The 21,018-nt window shown below is 42.9% G+C and overlaps 2 protein-coding genes across 2 annotated transcripts; one reads left to right on the forward strand and one right to left on the reverse strand.

Moving 5' to 3' along the window:
* Nucleotides 1-281: 281 nt before the first annotated feature.
* cdh24a (cadherin 24, type 2a) lies at nucleotides 282-12,190 on the forward strand (the record flags this gene model as incomplete). Its single annotated transcript, XM_083647273.1, has 13 exons — nucleotides 282-527; nucleotides 2,905-3,199; nucleotides 3,311-3,430; nucleotides 4,224-4,391; nucleotides 6,166-6,347; nucleotides 8,369-8,625; nucleotides 8,760-8,896; nucleotides 9,051-9,172; nucleotides 9,719-9,836; nucleotides 9,950-10,258; nucleotides 10,462-10,654; nucleotides 10,790-11,189; nucleotides 11,297-12,190. The coding sequence occupies 13 exons, from the start codon at nucleotides 282-284 to the stop codon at nucleotides 12,188-12,190; spliced, it is 3,441 nt and encodes a 1,146-aa protein (XP_083503399.1).
* Nucleotides 12,191-13,528: 1,338 nt separating this feature from the next.
* Nucleotides 13,529-18,614, reverse strand: mdp1 (magnesium dependent phosphatase 1). The gene is made up of 6 exons (XM_083647452.1): nucleotides 18,458-18,614; nucleotides 18,310-18,370; nucleotides 17,456-17,563; nucleotides 17,242-17,349; nucleotides 16,484-16,569; nucleotides 13,529-14,534 (listed from the first exon to the last, which is right to left on the reverse strand). The coding sequence occupies exons 1-6, from the start codon at nucleotides 18,489-18,491 to the stop codon at nucleotides 14,446-14,448; spliced, it is 486 nt and encodes a 161-aa protein (XP_083503578.1). The 5' UTR covers nucleotides 18,492-18,614; the 3' UTR covers nucleotides 13,529-14,445.
* Between the last annotated feature and the right edge of the window lie 2,404 nt (nucleotides 18,615-21,018).

The following is a 21,018-nucleotide window of genomic DNA, read 5'->3' on the forward strand; positions in this document are numbered from 1 at the left end:
AAGTCTCGCTGTACCCAAAGTTCATCGATACTTCTGTTTCTTTAGTGAGAATCAAAGATTGGGAAGGCCCTGTTCAGAACACCGAGGATGAAATGAAACCCCTGACAGATGTGGCGTTTAAATTGAATGAGAGAGAGACTAATGGTTTTGACATTGTAAATAATCCCTCAGCAAGGCAAACGGTCACACGTCTACGCTCACAATTTGCTGCAAAATCCCAGACACCAAACCGTACCCTTCACCGCTCTCTGCCTCCTGAAAAAAGCGGCCATTTGACCCGAATGTCCAAGAGTGAGGACGAAGTTGTAAATAACGGTCACAGTCTGGACCCCGGGTCAGATGAGGAGTCTGCTGTCCAGCCTGAGCGCCACGTGCAGACAGGTGTTGACGTTCTGCCTGGCCGGGCTGAACGGGTCGTGGCGTCTGGGGAGGGTCGGCCTCACGCTCGCCGCCGCCGGAGCTGGCTGTGGAACCAGTTCTTTGTGATCGAAGAGTACAGAGGACCCGAGCCTGTGCTCATCGGACGGGTAAGCTGCTGTCACCACTAGTAAGCATGTGAGTCACCTTGTACAGCAGGGGTCCCCACCCCACACCACCCCGTCCCACACCACCCCACCCCACCCCCACTTGTCAGTTCACACACTCAAGCTCAAGGTTGCTTGAGTCTTTACAGTCTACTACACCATCAACATTCAAGTGCTGTCGGTGTGTGACAACATGAAAAGTGTCTCAGATGATCTAATCCAGAGTGCACCTGATCCCCGGAGGTTACTTGTAGCACTTCACAGACAGGCGCTCGGCAGCTAATGCAGCTGCTGGCAGCTCTTCTCAGAGTGTGGATTATATCAGCTGTAATGCTAACAGGGGAACGCCACCGTGCACTCTGCTGTAGCAGCTAGCAGCATACGTTATACTGACAGGCTAGATTGGATTCCTACCAATGCTGTGTACACCTCATAAATGTTTAATCTGCCTCTCTGGCTGTTATTGATACAGTCAGGGAGGGATGTTATAGCAATCAGTAGAGTAGACACACGAGACTCAGCTCACTGTGAGCGCCTTCCTCAACTTGATTACTTGTAATAAAACATCTCTGCGTCGTGAGGGGATTGGATGTTCTACTCATCCCCCCCCAATGCTGCTGCTTTTACTTCCATACACACCAGAGATAATCATGCAAAACTTATGACCAGTGCTGCGCAAGGTTAAAGGTGAATTCATCAACAATTCAAATCACAAGATGCAAAAGCTAGAGGTTCACCGCCGAAGGAAGCGGCATGAGGAGGATAGAGTACGAGTGTGAGGAGGGACAATTCTGATTACAGAGAAGGAGACAGTGACAAAGGAGCTGGAAGAGACTTTCCACCCTCCTTTTGTTTTTCACCCTTGTTTTTATGGATTGGGTCCGTTTTTTCCCTACCGTGAGCATGGTGCCACGCAGACTGCTGCACAGCACGACTGAGCCAGCGATTAGACAGAGGAGAGTGGCGCTGCAGAGAAGGACGGGCTGGACAGCGGGGAGTGTACGCAGGAGAGGGAGATAGGCACCGACACTGAGAGAGATGTCTCTGGTGGTTAAGTGTGGGATCAAAACCCAAGCTACTGTAGCTCTAAGGAAGACAGAGGCAGGGGGCTGTGGGTGTGGAAATGAATAATAAACTCAGAGTCCCTCAACTAGCAATTTGTAGGGTTTGCTATCGCGAGTTTCAGTAATCCCCGACTTCATCCTCCAAGTGTGCTCAGTGAGCCTCTACTTCTGCCTGGCGTGTGCCTGCATGTCAAGGCGAATTGTGTGAACTGGAGCTGGGATGAACATACATGCATCATCTTGGAAAGTGTAAACACTTTCAAGTGCAATAAACGGGCATCCATCTTAAGGCCAGGCATGCTTTGACTCACTGCAGACAATATAGACACAACAAATTCAAATTAAACTTTGCTGCAATGCAAATCAAATGAATGATATGATAAATAATGATATGATCAAATGAAGACGCTCTACACTGCTCAGTCCATTTCAATCGGTCAGTGTTGCTGCTGAATTGTAAGATTCCAGGTTAGAGTGCGAGTAAGTGAGGTCCACGGCAGAGGGTGTGGGTAAGCCTCGTGGATTATGAACATGTGCAGATGTGCCTGCCTTAAGGGTAGAGAGATGTGAAGGTCCGTGGTCAGAAAGCTCTATATGTGATGGAGGCTGAGTAATCTCTTTAGCTTTCTATTTCTGTGTGTCTGGCCTTTTACCCAGCTAGCTCACACTAATATCCTCTTGCCATTAAATACTGAACAAGCACTCTGCGCCAAAGAGCAAAATAGATAGTCAGAGGAAGAGGGAGACGGAGAGCGAAATGTGAGCAGATGGACCCTCTGCGTAACAGAGGTAGCTTAAGAAGAAGAAGGAGGAGACACACAAACTGAAAAAAGGAGGATTAAAGATACAGGAAAAGGCAATTAGAGGTGGATTGTTTAAGGGAAGGAATGAATACTTTAGCAGTGTCAATGGTGAATCTGAATAGTCAATCTGTGAACATGGGACATTTGCAAGGCCACCGTCCATTGATGCGCTCTTGCCCTCAACAATCCCCCAATGGCATGTGTGGTCCAATGGGCTGATTTGCTGAATGCATCAGTACGCATCCTGGTCATCCCATATGTATGTTCCACACCTGGTACCGTTCATTTCAGACTGAGTGAGCACATCTTCTTAACGTACATGATCCATTTCACATGGCCATGTTTGCAGTACTTGCCAGACAAACGGATGAGCGTTAATGAGGGATGCGAGATGTGAATTAGCACATGTGCCTCGTGTTGACATTGTTGTGAAAAGACGTGAGATCAGACGGCAACACACATTACATCATGTTTGCATTCATTTAGTATCTTCTGTATGTTCTTTTCTTACAGCTGCACACGGATATGGACCGAGGCGATGGGCGTACTAAATATATATTGGAGGGAGAGGGGGTGGGCTCTGTGTTTGTTATTGACAGTAAGACGGGCAACATACACGTCACCAAGTCCCTGGACCGGGAGGAGAAGGACCAGTACCGGCTCGTCGCAACAGTGACAGACCGGCAGACCGGCCGCGCCCTGGAGCCATCGTCTGAGTTCATCATCAGAGTGCAAGACATCAACGACAACCCGCCTATCTTCCCCAACGAACCCTATGTTGCCACGGTGCCGGAGATGGCCAACATAGGTATTGCTTGCACTATGACAGCATTTAAATGGCACCAGAAACAGCCACTGCATTTAACTTTTGAGAGGTCTCCCTTGGCATGTCACCTATGCTGCCTCCTCTCTTTAACAGGGACCTCCATAGTCCAGGTGACAGCCAGAGACGCGGATGATCCAACCTATGGGAACAGTGCCAGGCTGGTGTATGCCATTACCCAAGGCCAGGACTATTTCTCTGTGGACCCTCAGACAGGTCTGCTTATGGCCACACACACAAGTGCCGCACATCCCTTCAAAGCTATTTAGCATTACAGTATATGCCTGGCTGACTGATCATACTGTATACAGTCAATCCCAGCAGTCTATTTATAACACATGTCATATCTGTGCTGCTGCCATATGTCAGATTGACATTATCTTGTGCAAATGCCTCCCTGGGATCATGGACTCGTTGGTTTCAGAGGCGGTTTTACCATTAGGTAAAGATAGGCCACTGCCTTGGACCCCAGCAGCCAGAGGGCGCCAATAAAAAAGACAAGAATAGAAATGTACAACAAACACTCGTCTTTTTGTTACAATAAAGTCATGATCACCCACCCTAATCAGTCAGGCTATATAGTGAGCTATTCCACTTCTAGTGTGATTAGTACTATTTTGTTACTATTACTTTAGCTCATTTTCCTTGCCACTGCATGAGTAGCTGAGGGAGAAGTATCACCACAAAGAAAAAAGGCAGTGTTGCAGAGAAACAACACAAAGTGCCGTTGCATGCAGAGTTTTCTCAGCACCAACTTGTAATATGTACTGTAGGAAGGATGGATTAAAAAGGGAGATAGCTGGGATTCAGCGGGCCCCATGCTTTGCCTTTGCATAGGGCCCCCAAATCACTAAGTCCACCCCTGGTTGGTTTTGCCTTATTGTAATTAAAAATGTATGCTTGTGTGTCAATTTGATAACTTCAAGAAGCATTGTGTCACTGTGATCTTTGTTACTGTAGTGTTGCGACTCACTGCTCTCCGTCTGTGCTGTCGGTCCTCTCCCACCAGGCGTCCTGCGCACAGCTGCACCTGACATGGACAGAGAGACCCAGGATGAATATCTGGTTGTCCTTCAGGCCAGAGACATGGGGGGGCATCTGGGCGGGTTATCAGGGACGACGACGGTCACGGTGAAGCTGAGCGATGTCAACGACAACCCCCCCCTCTTCAGACGCAGTAGGCACTGCTGTTATCAGATCACTACTTAACTGCTGGCTGCTTTCAATCTCACTGACTGTAGAGTATGCATGTGTGTGTGTGTGTGTGTGTGTGTGTGCGTGAATGTGTAAAAGATTAAAATGATGAAACGTCTTGTAATGGCATTTGTGACAGTAGTCTGAAATTCCTTCCCTCCTTTGGGTCCATGTTGTCTGGCCTGGTGCAAGATAAGACACGCGCTCTAAAATAACTCAAGCTGAACAGTGCATCAGTCAATACTTCTCTCTTATTTTATGTTCATTGTTTTTCCAACATCGACTGCAATATCATATCCTCTGCCAAGATGATTGGCATTAACATGCGTGGAAACAATTTCCCATTTGGTCCCTGAGGTTCAGATGGCCGGCGCCTCGAGCAAAGAAGAGTGAAAGATCATGTCGGTCTTTTCTTCTCCACGCTGTTCCACGTTCCACACTATGAATATTTCATCCTAAAGTTCAGTGCATTGTGCTTTCTGCTTCAATAGGCAGTGAAATCACTGCCGAATGTGTCTAACACTCTGAGACGTACAGGCCATTCCTCTATGTATCTCTCGTCTCCCCGCATCCTTCCCCGCACAGAGAAGTCGTCTTCTCTACTTCTTCTCCGACAGCCTCTCCTTCCTGCCATTCGTCTTCATGTTTAAAGACCCCTCCCCTCCGCCCCTCATGTTGATATATTGCAGTCTAATACAGTGCTTTATAGAAGCAATTTCATATTTCCAAATGCTGAGCGTTTATTATTTATTTACTGATATATGAGCAAATCTTTCCTCCCACACCACCTTACTCAAGGCCATTATTTTCTATTTGACAATAATGTGACAATTCAAACAAACAGCTCATCCAGTATTCCCTTTGAATATGAGATATGAGAGAGGTGTGATTTTAACTGTTGTTTATATTACGGAGGCTTTGAATTATTAACGGTCAGGATTAGATTGAGATATGCCCTGCTCACTCAGCATTAGATGAAAGCCCTGCATTGACTCTGCAGCTAGTTTAAATGTAGCATCCTAGAGACTGATGCAGAGATCGTCATGTCACGCCATGAAACTGACAGAAGCTGCCACAGATCATTGGCTGCCTTTTTCATGCCGGTTAAATTCTTTAATCCAAGCGAAACATAACTGCACTACCAAAACACAAATGATGTGATTTAACTTTAAGAAGGTTTTTCATTTTTTAGATTGACTAAAATAACTCTTGATGCATAAATTAACTATATGTGACAGCCAGGTAAAGTTCAGTTTCCATTCTATTTTGAAGCTTTGAAATGTTATTAGAGTTGAAAATTACTTACTTCTATCTACAGGTGAAATATAAAAAAGAAAATATTAGCGAAATAGGCCTACTGTTTACTAGGAGAGTGAGGCACTGAATAAAACATAACTTTTCTAAAATATGCAAATGAAACACTAATGTATGCAACCACAACAAGCAGTGACATAGCGCATTATCTTAATATTAAATTTTTGCCACTACAATTTATTTTTCAAGTCATATAACTGTTTTTTGAAGCAACTTTGTTTTTTGGGCACACACACAAAAGCGATGCAGGCACCGTCCAGGTCTTTTCCTCCTGCTTGGCCTGTCTGCTTGGTTTCTCTCCATGCCTGTCTTTCTCTGTCCAGTGTTTTTCAGACAAATTCACCCTAGTGAATGGTTTAAGAATAGGGACCTGAATCAACATGCAGGGCTCCTGCCCAAAATCATTCAATTCATTCTTTTCTTCTATGCTGTGCCCACTGCAGGTGCCTGGTCCTTCTCTGTATCTGAGTTAGCAGCACCAGGAGTGGAGGTGGGCCGCCTCACTGCCACAGATCCTGATCTGGGGGAAAACGCTCAGCTGGAGTATACCATCCTGGAAGCTGAGGAGGGGGACACATTCAATATAACTGGAAGAGACCAAGAGGCAGTCATTGTGCTGAACAAGGTGAGTGATGCAGTGTTGTAGTCCAGTCACTATATCTCAAGTCCAATCCATGTCGAGTCTCAAGTCCCCGGTGTTCGATCCCGAGTCCAAGACCGAGTCACCAAAGAGTCCAAGTCGAGTGCCCATTATCAGAGTCTGAGTCTGACTGTGAACGTGAGCGTGAATCCACATGTACAGTAGGTGGAACACACGTGCCTGCACTTGCACGAAATTGAATAAAGTCATATAGCTATCAATATCTTATGCGAAATGATTAGGGCCTATTACAAACAAAAAGGCCTTTATCAATTAACAAGCCTGAATGCTCGAGTTCAAGTCCGAGTCACGAGTCCGACTCGACTATAACAATGGAGTGATGAGATGGGATGAAGAGAGGACAGAGACATGTCTGTTCTATACATGTGTTCATGTGAATAGAACATACATATCTTTGTGTGTGTGTGTATATATATATATATATATATATATATATATATATATATGTACATATATACACATATACATATGTATAAGAGAGGACAGAGACATGTTTGTTATATACACGTGTATGTGTATAGAACAAGATTACCGTAATTTCATACCAACAAAAAGTATAAAAACAGGATTCAACAACGTGGGTGACAGCTGATTGGATGCGCTTATGCCAGACTTTTTGCATAATGTTACCACAGTCACTTTCTATTTTCCTGCCACAGAGATTGCATTCAATATGATTTCAATCAGCCTCTGTCAGGGCTGCTGATAGACACAGTGAATAAACAAGATATCAGACAAACACAGATCCAGTCCCACAACGCACTTCACCAAGTCTGCTGTGAGACCAACATGATTGAATAAACTCTCTCATTTAGCTGAAATTGCCACTCTACCAAATTAGCACAATGTGACATTATTTCGGGGCACTTTAGAATGTGTTCACATGCGTGCTCTGCTGCCTGTTGCTGTACAAACTATTTCTATTTAGACACCAAACATTTCAACACTCCATTCAAACGCCTCTATCCATGACAGGTGCAGATTAACGCAGTTTTACAATGTACAATGAATAAATTACCATGATTTGATGATCACCTGATTGAAAATATAAATCCTTCATTCAAAATTTATTAAAGGAAGCGTATGTGAATTTGTCTTTATACTTGCTTTATAAGGGTGTTTACAACACTGGACATCCATTGTACAGTGCAAGATTAGATTAAGGACATGTGGTAAGGATGAGAGCCTGACGGGTAATTGCAGACGAAAATTAATTACAGGGTAGTATATGAGCACAAAAGAAATAGGAATAATGTGAGTTAGTTATCGAAGGAGATATTGAGTGAGAAAAGCAAGACAAAAGAAAGAGGAATATGTGAATTATAGAGGAAGCAATGTTGGGGAATCTACTTGAAAGCAGCTCTTTGCAAGCTACCAATTACTGTACTACATCAAAGCTACCCTAGGGAAAAATCTAGTTTGGTTAACACACTACTTTGTTTATACTGTATATACTGTATATATGGCACATTTTTGCCATAGTATTGATGATTCTTACTTAGTTACTTTCTACTGTAATTATTGTGTACATTACTTTTTACTTATTGTGAGAATCTATATTTAGAATTCATACTGCGGGAGCGAATGGAGAGTAAGCACTGAGCAACGCCATGGCTGCCTGACGAATGCATCCCCTGCCTGGGCATGCCTTCACAATCAGTAGTTAACTACACACAAAAAATAGCAAAAGGTAATTTAACTATCTGTGCTTGAATCACTATGCAAATATGAATGTAGTAGAACAGAACAACCTGCAAGCTACTGCAAAATGGAGTTAAACTACTGATTTAATAACATGTAGTTCAATACTCCCCAAGGAAGATATGGAGTGAGAAAAGCAGGAAGAATTCTGATTGGTCATACAGTATATATGCATAATGGATATATACAGTACAAACATATATGAACCATCTATGAAAGGGCCTCAATATCATAGCATACAGACTAAGATACAGACTAAGGCTGAGCTATTTTTCTGTCTACAGCTGCTGGATTATGAGACCCGGAGCTCGTACTCATTCTCTGTGGAGGTTGCCAACCCTGTGGTGGATGCTCGCTACCTGAGGAAAGGTCCTTTCAAGGACAAGGCCACAGTGCGGGTCATGGTCCTTAATGCTGACGAGCCCCCGCGGTTCTCCAGGGCTCGGTACCACCTGGACGTGTCGGAGAACTGCCCCCCGGTCTGCTCCGTCGGCCGGGTCTACGCTGTGGACCCCGACACCGGACAGAGCTCCAACATCAGGTGGCCATTACATCCTCGCAGTCAGTCAATCAGTCACTCACTCACTTCCCACCTCGCTCACTCACTCACTCACATTTCTCTCTGGTCTATCTCGTGCTTTCCTTTTCTCCCTTCTGTCTGTTTCTGTATCTCAGGTATTCCATCGATCCACAGTCAGATCCCCAGGCGTTTTTCCGCATCGCCTCTGACACAGGCCTCATCAGCACAGTGATGGAGCTGGACCGCGAGCAGGAGCACTGGCATAATATCACTGTCATCGCCACACAGAGGGGTATGTCAGCCCTTCTGCCCTCGGGCACTACAGGCGGCGCAGCTGAGTCCAGGGTCATATTTCAGTGACAGCGTAGCCTGGGGTTAAGTGAGGAATGGAAATGTTGGAATTTCCAAGATATTTTCAACATAAGTGCTGGTTTCCTTTCCTCCAGACAATCCCAATCTTGTGTCAAGGGTTGTGGTTGCCATAGAGACACTGGACCAGAATGACAATGCGCCGGAGTTGGACAGGCAGTACACAACGTCTGTTTGTGACTCTAGTGCTCCCGGTCAGGTCAGTTTTTTCTGTCATCCGTTGACTGATATTCCATTTCACTTCAGATTGTTTTCTGCGTACGATCCATCTTCTCCTGAGCTCTGGCAAGTCACATGAATTTTGAAAGGATTTTCTAAAATCATTTCTGATTTGATTTCTTACGGTAAAACATTATATGCTGAGACAACGGGTACAGCAGAGGTAAACCAACCTAAATCTTGGGTTTACCCCCTCCTTTAATTCACAAAATTGTTTGGGGAAATTTTCTTTGATTTGATTTGGATTTGATTGCCTTTATTAATCCCACAGTGGGGAAATGTACTCGTTACAGCAGCTCTCACAAGGAAGACATAAAATAGTGTCCACAGTGTCTAAGAGTTCTCAAAATTGTGTTGATTCATTCTTGGCTGCTGTATCATCCTCACATACTAAGATTCATCCTCCTTTGCTTCAGCATTTGATAATTAAAATAATCGATACTTGCATTAAAAAAAGGCTACTAATTAATTGACATTAATGGAGTTGTCTTGGTGGTCAAATAGTTTCCTCTTCTGTGTTTCGCAGGTGGTGCAGGTCATGCGAGCCATCGACAAAGACCAGGGAGGGCAGGACACTCCGGTCCACTTCAGCATCCCTCCTGAGTCCAGCTCTGCCCTCAACCTCACCATCAAGGAAAGTGGAGGTAGTACCAATTTGGTCTGTTTTTCCTATTTCACACACAATCACAGAACACAACGCCAGCCAAACATGCTGTTTGATTCTTTTATTTATTTATTTTTGCCCTGTTGTTATTAGGTGTGACAGCCAGCCTGGTGCTCCAGTCAGCCTTGGAGCCTCTCCCTGGCTTCTCCTCCTCCTTACTCACCCTGTACGTGCCAGTTGTGTTGCGCGATGGCGCCTCTGGTCTGACCAACACTGGCACGGTCACTGTGACCATTTGTCCCTGTCTGAGGGGTGGCATGCAGACAGAGGATAGGGGGAGACAGAGGGACAGGAGATGGGAAAGACATATGGTTTGTCTGCCAATGCCTTCTGCCTCTCCATCTCTCATATTCAGCATGGTCACATTACTAGCCATGCTGGCCTGCATCACCACTCTGCTGGGTACGTTTACTCTACTCTACTCTGTGCTGTCCTTCTATCCTTGGCTTGAGCTTCTGCATGTCTCTGCAGTACTCGCCATATAATGTTCTTGACTTTTTGAGACTTTCGTGTCAGGTTGCCTCTAAAGACTATGGTAAATGTGTCTAAAGACTATGGTAAATGTGTCTAAAGACTATGGTAATGTGTCTGTTTTTGCCCTTTAGTGGTGTGTGCACTGTCGCTGTCATTGCGCCATCAGAAGCGAGACCCCCACTCCCCCTTGGAGGACGATGATGTCAGAGAGAACATCATATCCTACGATGACGAGGGGGGAGGGGAAGCAGACACGGCAGCTTTTGACATCACGGCGCTGCAGAACACGCACCGAATACAGCGCATGCAGAACAACAGGAACATGTGAGCCGCGTCCGAAAAAGTTGATCCTTGTGATGGTGGCTTATGGAAGTATCTGCTTGTTTGTGTGTGTGTGTGTGTGTGTGTGTGTGTGTGTGTGTGTGTGTGACACTCTCTGACATTCGTCTCTTTGCACAGATGGTACACCCAGCAGAATCCGCCGAGGGCCAGAACGTACAGCTGGAGTCGTACGCCCCGCCCCGGCCTGGAGCCTCAGCGGCCAGGCTCGGCTCCTCTCTACGGTCGTCTCTGCTACGGCGTCCACACGCTGCCCGTTCTCAGAGATTACCCAGAAGGGCCGCTGGAGGCAGGTTTGCAGCTAGCCCAGCTGACCCACGGGCTCACCGGCAGCCACATCGCTAACTCCCTCGTCACCCAGAACCAGAGCACTTTGGAGCCCGTGGAGCCCGGGGCAGCTCACTCTGCTGAGCTGGGTAGTTACGAGGCAGAACACATGCTGGCAAAGAGCAAATCCACAGTCAGGAGCGGAGCCAGTGAGGACAATTGTGACGCTAAACACACCCAGGACCAAGTCAAGGTCAGACAGTGTTGATATAAACAGATGGAATTATGCCGCCGTTACCCTAAGCTCTGCATGTGTCTTTCTGTGTCGTCTAATTCCCTCCCTCTTGTTTTCCTCTGCAGATTAACCCAACAGAAACAGAGGCGACACTCGCAAACAAAGCTGCAGCTCTGAGCTACTGTGACCCAAATGAGTCGTCGTGCCAGAGTCACACCAGCTCCTCATCCAACCAGCCGGAGGGCAGACCGGGTTCATCGCAGACGCAGATCAGCACTGAAGCGACCAGCTCTACAGTCGACGAAACTGACACCGACTCCTCAATTCCTTCCATCTCAGAGAGAAACCATTCCAACAGCGGCCAGGTCAAGACTGTGAACGCCCCCGTCTACCTGAGAGGGGACACATACAGCATCGTGGGCTCTCTCAATCCAAATAACAGAGGGGTGTCTGTGAACGGGACGAGCAGCAGTGGTTTGTACCCGGGGGGAGCGCAGCTTCTGAACATGTACAGGATGGGAAGGAAGGACTTGACCCCGCAGCCTTTGCCCTTACCTGGGGCGATGTTTGGATGCAACAAGGGTTGGGCGTGCGGGCCGGAGCACGCGCCCGAGAGAGCAGGTGCTACCAACCTGCTGCCTCTCAGAGTAGAAGATTTCCTCAATTTCCGTCTGGATCAGGTGACCTTTGACCTCTCCCAGCCACCGTATGACTCACTGCAGACTTACGAGTTCGAGGGGCGCGACTCCAGGGCCGAGTCGCTGAGCTCGCTGGAGAGCGACGGGGAGAAGGAGGAGGGAAGAGCGGCGGGAGGCATGGAGGAGTTAAACCAGAAGTTCCAGAGGCTGGTGGAGATCATCAAGGAGAGGGAACAGGAGAAGGAGCAGGAGAGAAAGTTGACAGAGGAAGAGACACCTGTGGTAGAGGAAGGCCAGAATATGGAGGCTACAGTCAATGAGACACATCGACAAGAAACTGAGGAGGACAACAAAGTAGAGCAGCAGAGATGGGACTTCTAGACTCTAGAGGACGTGCGCTAGATGAAAAAGTAACATTAGAGAGAGAACTGCCTTGACAGTGATGGATTTTAAGCATGATAGGGTGGCAAAATACACAGATTCATGCCCCCCCCCCCAACCAACCAACCAACCAACCAACCAACCAACCAGAAAAGCCAGGATGCTGAGAAGGGTGGAGCCAAGATCCACGGCAGAATCAATGCACACCTCAAAGAGTCACCTCCACTATGTTTATAAAATGCATTATGAAATCTCAAATCGGTCACTTTTACACTGCTCTTGTAAGTGTAACTGATATGAATAATGCACTTAGGCTTTCAAAGCTAAAGTTATGAAAAATTTACTTTCTGAAATATTGATTCTGAGCCCTGAAAGCTGCATTGTTAGAAAATAGGCCTCGTAAAATATTGAGCAGAAAGTGTGATATTTAATATTGATAGTTTAATAGGGGCACACTCACTAGCAACACTTGGAGTTTGAAATGTAACTTTTGCATCTGAATTGAGATGGCTAATGTGAATCAAATCATTTCTAACAACACAAGCATATACAGTATGCATACTACAGGCCTACACTGCCACACACATTCACAGAGCCTCTCCAAAATGACTATATATAATAACTGTGTGCATTGCTCTGTGTACATTCACAGTTTGTCGCCATGTAGACCCATACAGTACAACATGGAACGCCAGCAAGTAGTAAACATTATGGTAGCAAAACCTGCTCACTATGCAATTTGCACACAGACTTAGAAATTATTAGATTGTTTGATATTTTAATAAGCACTGTCAAAGACTGTTGTGTACTGTAGTGAAAGTACAGTAAATGATGTCCATATGTAGATACACATCGACCTCGGCTTTAGTGGTTATTGTTCAATGATTGACACTTTTTGGGGGGAAACACTTCCATGGTATTTGCTCACTGGAAATTTTATATCTGATTTTCAGTGATTAAACTGTTGGCGAAGTATTCTTAGAGTGCTATTCATTTTTTCCCCATAAGTTCTTTAATACAAAATGTTCACTAGTCGCTGTTGTGTTTGCTCATCTAACATTATGTCCAAAGGCTTACTCATCTTTAGGATCCTTTGCAGAGAAAAATTACGCGACACCATATCATGATGCAATACACAAAAGAAACCTAGAACAGCAGAAAAAGAATAATTGACTTTGAAATTGTATAATGTTATTCAGACAATCTGTCATTTGAAAATGACTTGTTTTCTCCAGCTATTTCAAAACGCATTTATTATTTAGAAGGTATCAACATGAGTTATTAAAATAATAGATCATTATTTACAATTTTAATATGATAAAATGTATTTGACTTGCCACATTGCCTGCCACTCTGGCTTGTTTATGCCAGCTTTCTGTTTAGAGCTTTGGGAAATTAAATCTTAATCAACACACCATTCTAATGAGAATACAGTGTTTTCAACCAATTTGACAGGAAACCGTTGGCACACTGGAAAGAAAAATGAGGTCTAAGAAAGAAAGACTGCACTCCACTTCAGGCATGAAATACAGAGTAATGGAATGGAGTACTAAATGAAGTCCTGAACAATAAGCAGTCATCATTATACTGCACTGTTATTATACTGTGGTGGGTGACTGCTGCTGTAATACTACAAGCTGCAGGGAACAGATGACAGAATATTCTAGTATAAGAGACAGAGCAAGACATTTTCCTCACTTTGAGATATGAACTAATCATAAAAAATTACTCTTGTGAAAGGCTTAATGTATAACCACTCCAGAAAACACTTGGGGGGGGGGGGGATGCTAAAACAAAGTCAGTTATCATTTGTATTATGCAATGTTTGCTTATAATATATTTGAGGTATTGCAAATCTTAAAACTCACATTGTCATTCACTCATACTTTACATTACACAGTGATAATTCTGTTGAGCACATCAGTATCCAATTAACCACAGCAGTTGACAAAGTTGACAGTACAATGTTGCCACCTACAGCTGAACATAGGAATTGCATCTGTGGAAACACCCAAGCTGGGTGTGATCAGCACAACACGAGAGACGGAAATATTTGTGCAGAAAAGAGACTCAGTTAGAATAATTATGATTATTCTTATAAGTATGTGGTGCTCTATTAATCCCTGAACAAAGACAATATTGTTTGTAATCATCTGTATCCATAACCTCCCCTAAAGGAGTCAGACTGCAGTGTCTCAGGGTTTTAATATTGTTTGGGGGTGTACTTGAAGAAAACTCACATCCATATCAAGTCTTCATGTGGGGCTTCTGGAGGAGAACTGAACGAGCTCTTCCTGTACTAGTTTCATGGTTACTCCATTACGGACTCGAACACAGTGAACACCTGGTGAAGCAGAGATACAGGGTAAGTTGTCATGTTTTGGTTTTAATACTTTTAACTATTACATCCTATGTTTGGAGAGATTTATTCACAGAGCCTTTGAATGTCGGGTTCACCGTGGCCTGTGTGTATGTGAGTGCATGTTTGTTTTGTGTGACTATCAACAGACATCTTCATTACCATTCAACAAAGTGGAACTAAAATGATGAACCTATTATCTTACCTCAACTGGCCAGCAGGGGACAATATAATTTAAAGTGCAAAAGAAATCTAACACAATGGTTCATGGAATTATGAAATTTGGTACAAACATACACATTGGAACAACAAAGTCTGCCATATTAGAATTTATGCTATTTCTCTGTTTTTTGCTCTAGTTTTCTCCATTTTTAACTCATCCACACCAAACCTGAACTTTGGCAAAGCGTGGTCGATCACAAAAACAACCAGGAAGTTCTGAGTACAGCAAAGGTATTATGTCTGCAAAGGCATAAAAAAAAATCTTCTCAAAATCAGACCATCTGGACTGGCAAATTTTGTAATATTTTGTCCACATGCTCCAAGAATTAGGTAAAATATAACATCTGTTTTTGAGGGAGGCCTGTCACATAATGGTTAATGTCTCAAGTGGGATTTGGATTTATCATTATAAAGGTTAGGCATGTCAGGACTCAGGAACCATTTTGGACATGCATAACACATTTTATGCATTAGACATTTTATGCATGGATTGCAAAAAGCTCTGCGTGTCCGTGGGATGGTGCAGTCCTCTGACTGTCATGACGGCCCATGTAAATAATTGCGTATTTTTAACTAGCTCAGCATAAAATCCCAGTACGGCCATGATTGCTGCAGTATAGCAGTTCAGCCTATCACTCTTTGGACAGCTGCCCTTATTGCAGTGCAGCCAGAGCCACATCTCTCTTAATTAGCTCGAGAGCCAGAGCCAGAACCTCTTTTCTCTTAATTAGGTAGAGGAGGCTAAAAATATGATGTCTGATGGATGATGCAGAATATACATGAGATGTGTGATCATCAGGTTGTTTGGCTACTTCAGTAGGGACTTTAAGAAGTGATTTTACAAGATTATCTCTGGTGTTGGAAGCCCAAGTATAGGCTATTTTCACAGCAACCTTTTGAGGTGGTAAAGAAGGAAGTAAAACAGGTGTAACCAATAACAATAACAAGAGCCCTGGCACTGGAACACCTAAACGGAATGGAACCATAATCAATGGTATTGGTTACACCCGCTTTACTTCCTGCTTTTAGCAACTCAAAACGGTTGCTGTGAAATGGGTCCATTGACAACAAGACGGATGCAGCAGACACCCGGTGATACTAAAGGAAAATATTCCACATTTGACTTTCCCGACCACAGACAGCATCTTCAAATTATAAAATGACAATTAAATTCATAAACAAATACAGTATAGTGTATGTATAGTGCATTTGAGCATATGTCACATATTTGCATTTGACCTCAGCTATGAATGGAAACCAAACACAGGCAAATCCTTGAACTTGAACTGGGGTAACACTGGAATGGATCCATAACAATGTGGGTGTCCTTGAGTGGCCCAGGAAAACCCACTACATCATCCCTGACTGACTGACCTGAATTTTAATATACAGTATATCATTTATGTCAGTATGGGGTAAGAGAGGCGGCGACCCTGGATATGTGAGACAGAACTACACTGAGGTTGAAATACCTAGTTGACTGATATCTAAGATACAGAACTACACTGAGGTTGAAATACCTAGTTGACTGATATCTAAGATACAGAACTACACTGAGGTTGAAGTACCTAGTTGACTGATATCTAAGATACAGAACTACACTGAGGTTGAAGTACCTAGTTGACTGATGTCTAAGATACAGAACTACACTGAGGTTGAAGTACCTAGTTGACTGATATCTAAGATACAGAAGTACACTGAGGTTGAAGTACCTAGTTGACTGATGTCTAAGATGTTTCTCGGCTCGTCATCAAAGAACATCATTTCGCTGTACTGGAATCCACTGTCAGCTTGTAGCCTGGGGAAAGAGAGGATAGACAGATCCGTATATTACAAGTCAAACACCAACTGTGTGGTTCAGTCCACTCACAGCACACATCACCTTCACCTCTAGGCTAAAATTTTGATTGTAGAATTGTAGGTCCACAGCTGTCAATCAACCCTTTTTATATCGCCAAATAACTAATTAAAAACTTATCAGAAAAATTAGCACTTGAACCTACTTGAGGTCTTCAGGTATGCCCGGACCCCCGGACACCCAACCCGGCCGGGTCTATTCAAAAGAAGTGACTTTGGGACCGGGCCGGGTCTCAGCTTTCTAATAATAATAATACGGTAATAATAATTGTAATAGACGGGTCCAATCGGGTCCGGCACAAATTTCCTGGGTCGATTAGGTTCCAGGTCCGTCATTTTGGACCCGTGAAGACCTCTATAGCCTCACATTCACCATGGGCCAGACTTCTCTACCTCTCTTCTTCATTGCCTTCTCTTAGAAGCCCCCCCCCCGCCCCCCCATCCATTTAGCTGTGTCTGTGTTATGTTTGTCCACTGTTTATCTCTCTGTTGTCTCACTAACCCAGCCCCTTACTGTATAGTGAGTTCTAGAAGAGCGCTATATAAATGCCATGTGTTGTTGTTGTTATTATTATTATTATATTGCCAGGTCCTCACACGCGCACACACTTACTTTTTAAAGTGAGTGGTCTTTGAACCAGGGTATATTTCTTTTAAGGAGATGTACTGGTCGAGTTTATAGAGCGACAGGAGCTGATTGGCTCCATTCACCTCCCCAGTGCTGAAAAATAGAGAGAAGACTGCACCATGACGTTATGAAGAAGAAGAAAAAAACTTTACAATCAATTTAAGGTCATGCAAAATGTGCAGCATTCTTGATAGCTCACCGTGAGGCGACACCGATCTTTACACCCTGGTTGTGGAGATAGGTCAGGACTTCTGCTGTTTCTTTATAAAGAGACACCGGCTGACGCCCTGCATCCAGCACCACTCCCCTACACAGAGTCACAGACACAGACAGCATATGATCAATTAACCCCTCTACAATGTATTCTGATGTATCCTTTATATTTTGCTGAATTATAAAAAGTGTCATTTAAAAAAAGGAATTGTGCACAGCAGAGTGCTATAAAATGTTGCAAATGCAAATGTTAATTCATAATATAGGTTATGATCTGTTTTATCTCTCTTATGGTGGTTTGATAATGTGATAATAATTTGTTTAACGTTATGTGATGTGATTGTTAAGTGCTTTTAAAGTTTTAACCAAGTGCTTGGTATAATTCATTTATCACTTCGATCTAGCTAACCTGTCAAAATGCCAGCCGGATAACAGACTTGACAATACATCAATTAATTGTTTTAAATTTCCCTTTTTAAATGACACTCAGACTATTTGTATTTTTTTTGGACTAAAATACCATTAACTTTGATTAATTCAAACAAAATATCATCTCATAAAACCTAAGTTTGAGAAACAGCTCGGATGTTTCCAGCGTGATATCTTTGAGGTTATGCATGTCAACGACATCGAAGTCAGTAATTAGAGCTCATTTATGCTCCATTTTAGTCCAAAAATAAATGCATTTAAATTTTAAACGCTGTAACCGTCACTGCCCACATACTTCAGCAATCCAACCACTAGTGGGCAGTAGATGGTCAAGTAAAGACAGTGACGGTCATGTCATCCATGGACATACCGGTAGGTTATTTGTTTCTGTTTTTAGCTATTTAACGTTACCTATCTTCACGAAAAGGCGGGTCGACGTGGGTATCCACCCAGAAGGGCCAGAGAGTATAATCTGGAGGCAGAAAATACAAATCACTTGACTGCTAGGTAATAGCTAGGCAGACAGACAGGCAGGATAAGGTTAGGAGCTTCAGCTTACCCAGGTCAAACACGACCATTTTTGGTTTGTTCATAGTTAGCTGTCTGACTGTAGCTTCTTAATCTTAATTAATCAGCATCTGCCGGTTTCCGAAGATAAACACTAACGTTAGCTTCACAACATATGAGGCGTTCTGTACGATTGTGCATTCACTTGTTGTCTGGAGTTTCCTACCAGGAAGTAGTATCATGCTGCGTTCAAGTGCAGGTGAGAAGGTCCGACGTCCAGGAAATCGAAGACAGTTGCTGCACACAGCATTGCATTTACGTGTTATTTTGTCGGTTTTAGTGGTTTTAATAGTCAAAGATGTCTGTAATGGTAATCAATAATTTTGCTCTCACATGTGTATGGTTACTGTGACTAAATGGATTATTATAGAGCTCTTCTATTAAAGTGTGTTAAAGTTAAATGACACAAAACCCTCTTCGAGTCCCACTTCTACTCAAAACACATAGGATACATTTAAAAACAAAACAAAGAAGCTTGTCTAAATATGCATTATGTAACACATTTCAATTTCAATTTAACCCATGCTGCCAAACAGCAGACAACTTATGCAATATGAATCTGACAATAAAGTGGGCCTGAAAGCAAAAATAAATGGACTCTCACCTTTTAACATCTTTAATCACAATATGGTCTGTTAAAGATAATAGAAATTAATAATGTAGAATTAGAAAGAGTATATGAGAACAAGTTCTTGGGTATTACAATAGATCACAAACTATGCTGGAATCCTCACATAAAGTATTTGTGCGCAAAGATAGCAAGAAGCATCGGAATACTGGGAAAAACAAGACACATCTTAAATCAGAAAGCACTGCATACCTTATACTGCACACTTATTGAACCTTATCTGTCATACTGTATTGAAATCTGGGGTAATACTTACAAAAGCAACCTACAAAAGATATGCAAATTGCAGAAACGAGCCATAAGGATAGTACATCAAGTTGGTTATCTAGAACACACAAACAGTCTGTTTTTAAAATCTCACACTCTGAAGTTCATGGATATGGTAAAATATAAAACCGGGCAAATTATGTTTAAAGTTATTAACAAGATGATGCCAGAAAACATTCAACACATGTTCTCTGGTAAAGATGGTTGTTACTATTTAAGAGGATCACTGAATTTAAAACAACCAAAGGTTCGCACAACTCGAAAAAGCATGTGCATCTCTGTTTGTGGGGTGCTGCTTTGGAATGGCTTGGACGAAATGATCAAAAGGAGTAATCATATAGGAAATTTCAAAAGAATCTATAAACTATCAATCATGGACATGTATAAGAGAGAGCTTGAAAAATGAGTATTGCACTTACTTAGTATATTTTATTTTACATTTCGTAGCATTAAGTTGGATTGCCTCTGGTAGGCTATCTGTTTTGTATTGTAAAGCAGCTATTATTATTTAAACCTTATCTAATGAAGTAGTAAGGAGGGGCAGGACTAGATAAGCATGGCTTCTTTCTGTCCCTTCTCAGACATATAATATGTTGTTTTGTAAATTAATGCGTTTTTAATTTCTGTTTGAGACAAATAAAATTTTCAATTCAAAATTCAATTCAATTCAAAGGGCTTTATTGTGGACACATGGTGGTAGTCTACAGTAGGCTATGCCAAATTACCATTGATGACCTCATCATACATACACCCTCCATCAGTTAGTGGAGTAGACATTTTCATCAATTGTTACTCACTGTTAATTCACTCATCTACTTCAATTAGACACAGTAAAGAACCAAGAAAATGTATTGATTCCACTCTCTATTATTGTGTGAATGTTCAGGTTCTGCCAAAGTAATAAAACAAGAGATGTTGAAACTGCATCTAGATTGGTAGATAGGTTGATACATGGTCACTTAAACTATTTTCAAAGGTCACAGATGTAGGCCACTGAAAATGATACACACACACACACACGCACACACACACACACACACACACACACACACACACACACACACACACACACACACACACACACACACACTTGGCTTGTGTGATGACCCTCCCACTCTGGCCCTGCCTTGCAAGAGCCTGGTGCACAGGAGAGTGGGAGGTTCGTCACACTTTTAGACGTTTTATTATAGAAAGTCTACGAAATCCATGACCAAAATAGTCATTATTGTCATTGTGTTACTTATGGTTGGAAATCTAGCGAAAATAAATTGTTACCTTTTTTGCTGGCCCCCCCTGGAACCCCCTCAAGGACCCCTGGGGGTCCCCCAGACCCCACTTTGAGAACCACTGGTAGAATGATTTAAAAAAATATATATATAATATATTAAAGAATTACAATGCCAGTTGTGTCAATTTAAGTCCTGTGGGTAGTAGCCTTAAAAAAGCCTTTCAAAAAAGAAGAAAAAAGTAAGAAAGAAAATTCAGGAACATTGTTAAATCTCTGTATATGCCTATTCATTTAAGCCGATAAACTGCAATTAAAGAAAATAAAGCACAGCTTTTACTTTAACTATCTTTGCACATTCCTAGATCATAAAAAAGTGCAACAAAATATAATTTTTCTTCTGTTATTTTACATGGAGCAGTTTCTATAGCCT

Source organism: Poromitra crassiceps (assembly GCF_964638095.1).
Source record: "Poromitra crassiceps genome assembly, chromosome: 12".
NCBI lineage: Eukaryota > Metazoa > Chordata > Actinopteri > Beryciformes > Melamphaidae > Poromitra > Poromitra crassiceps.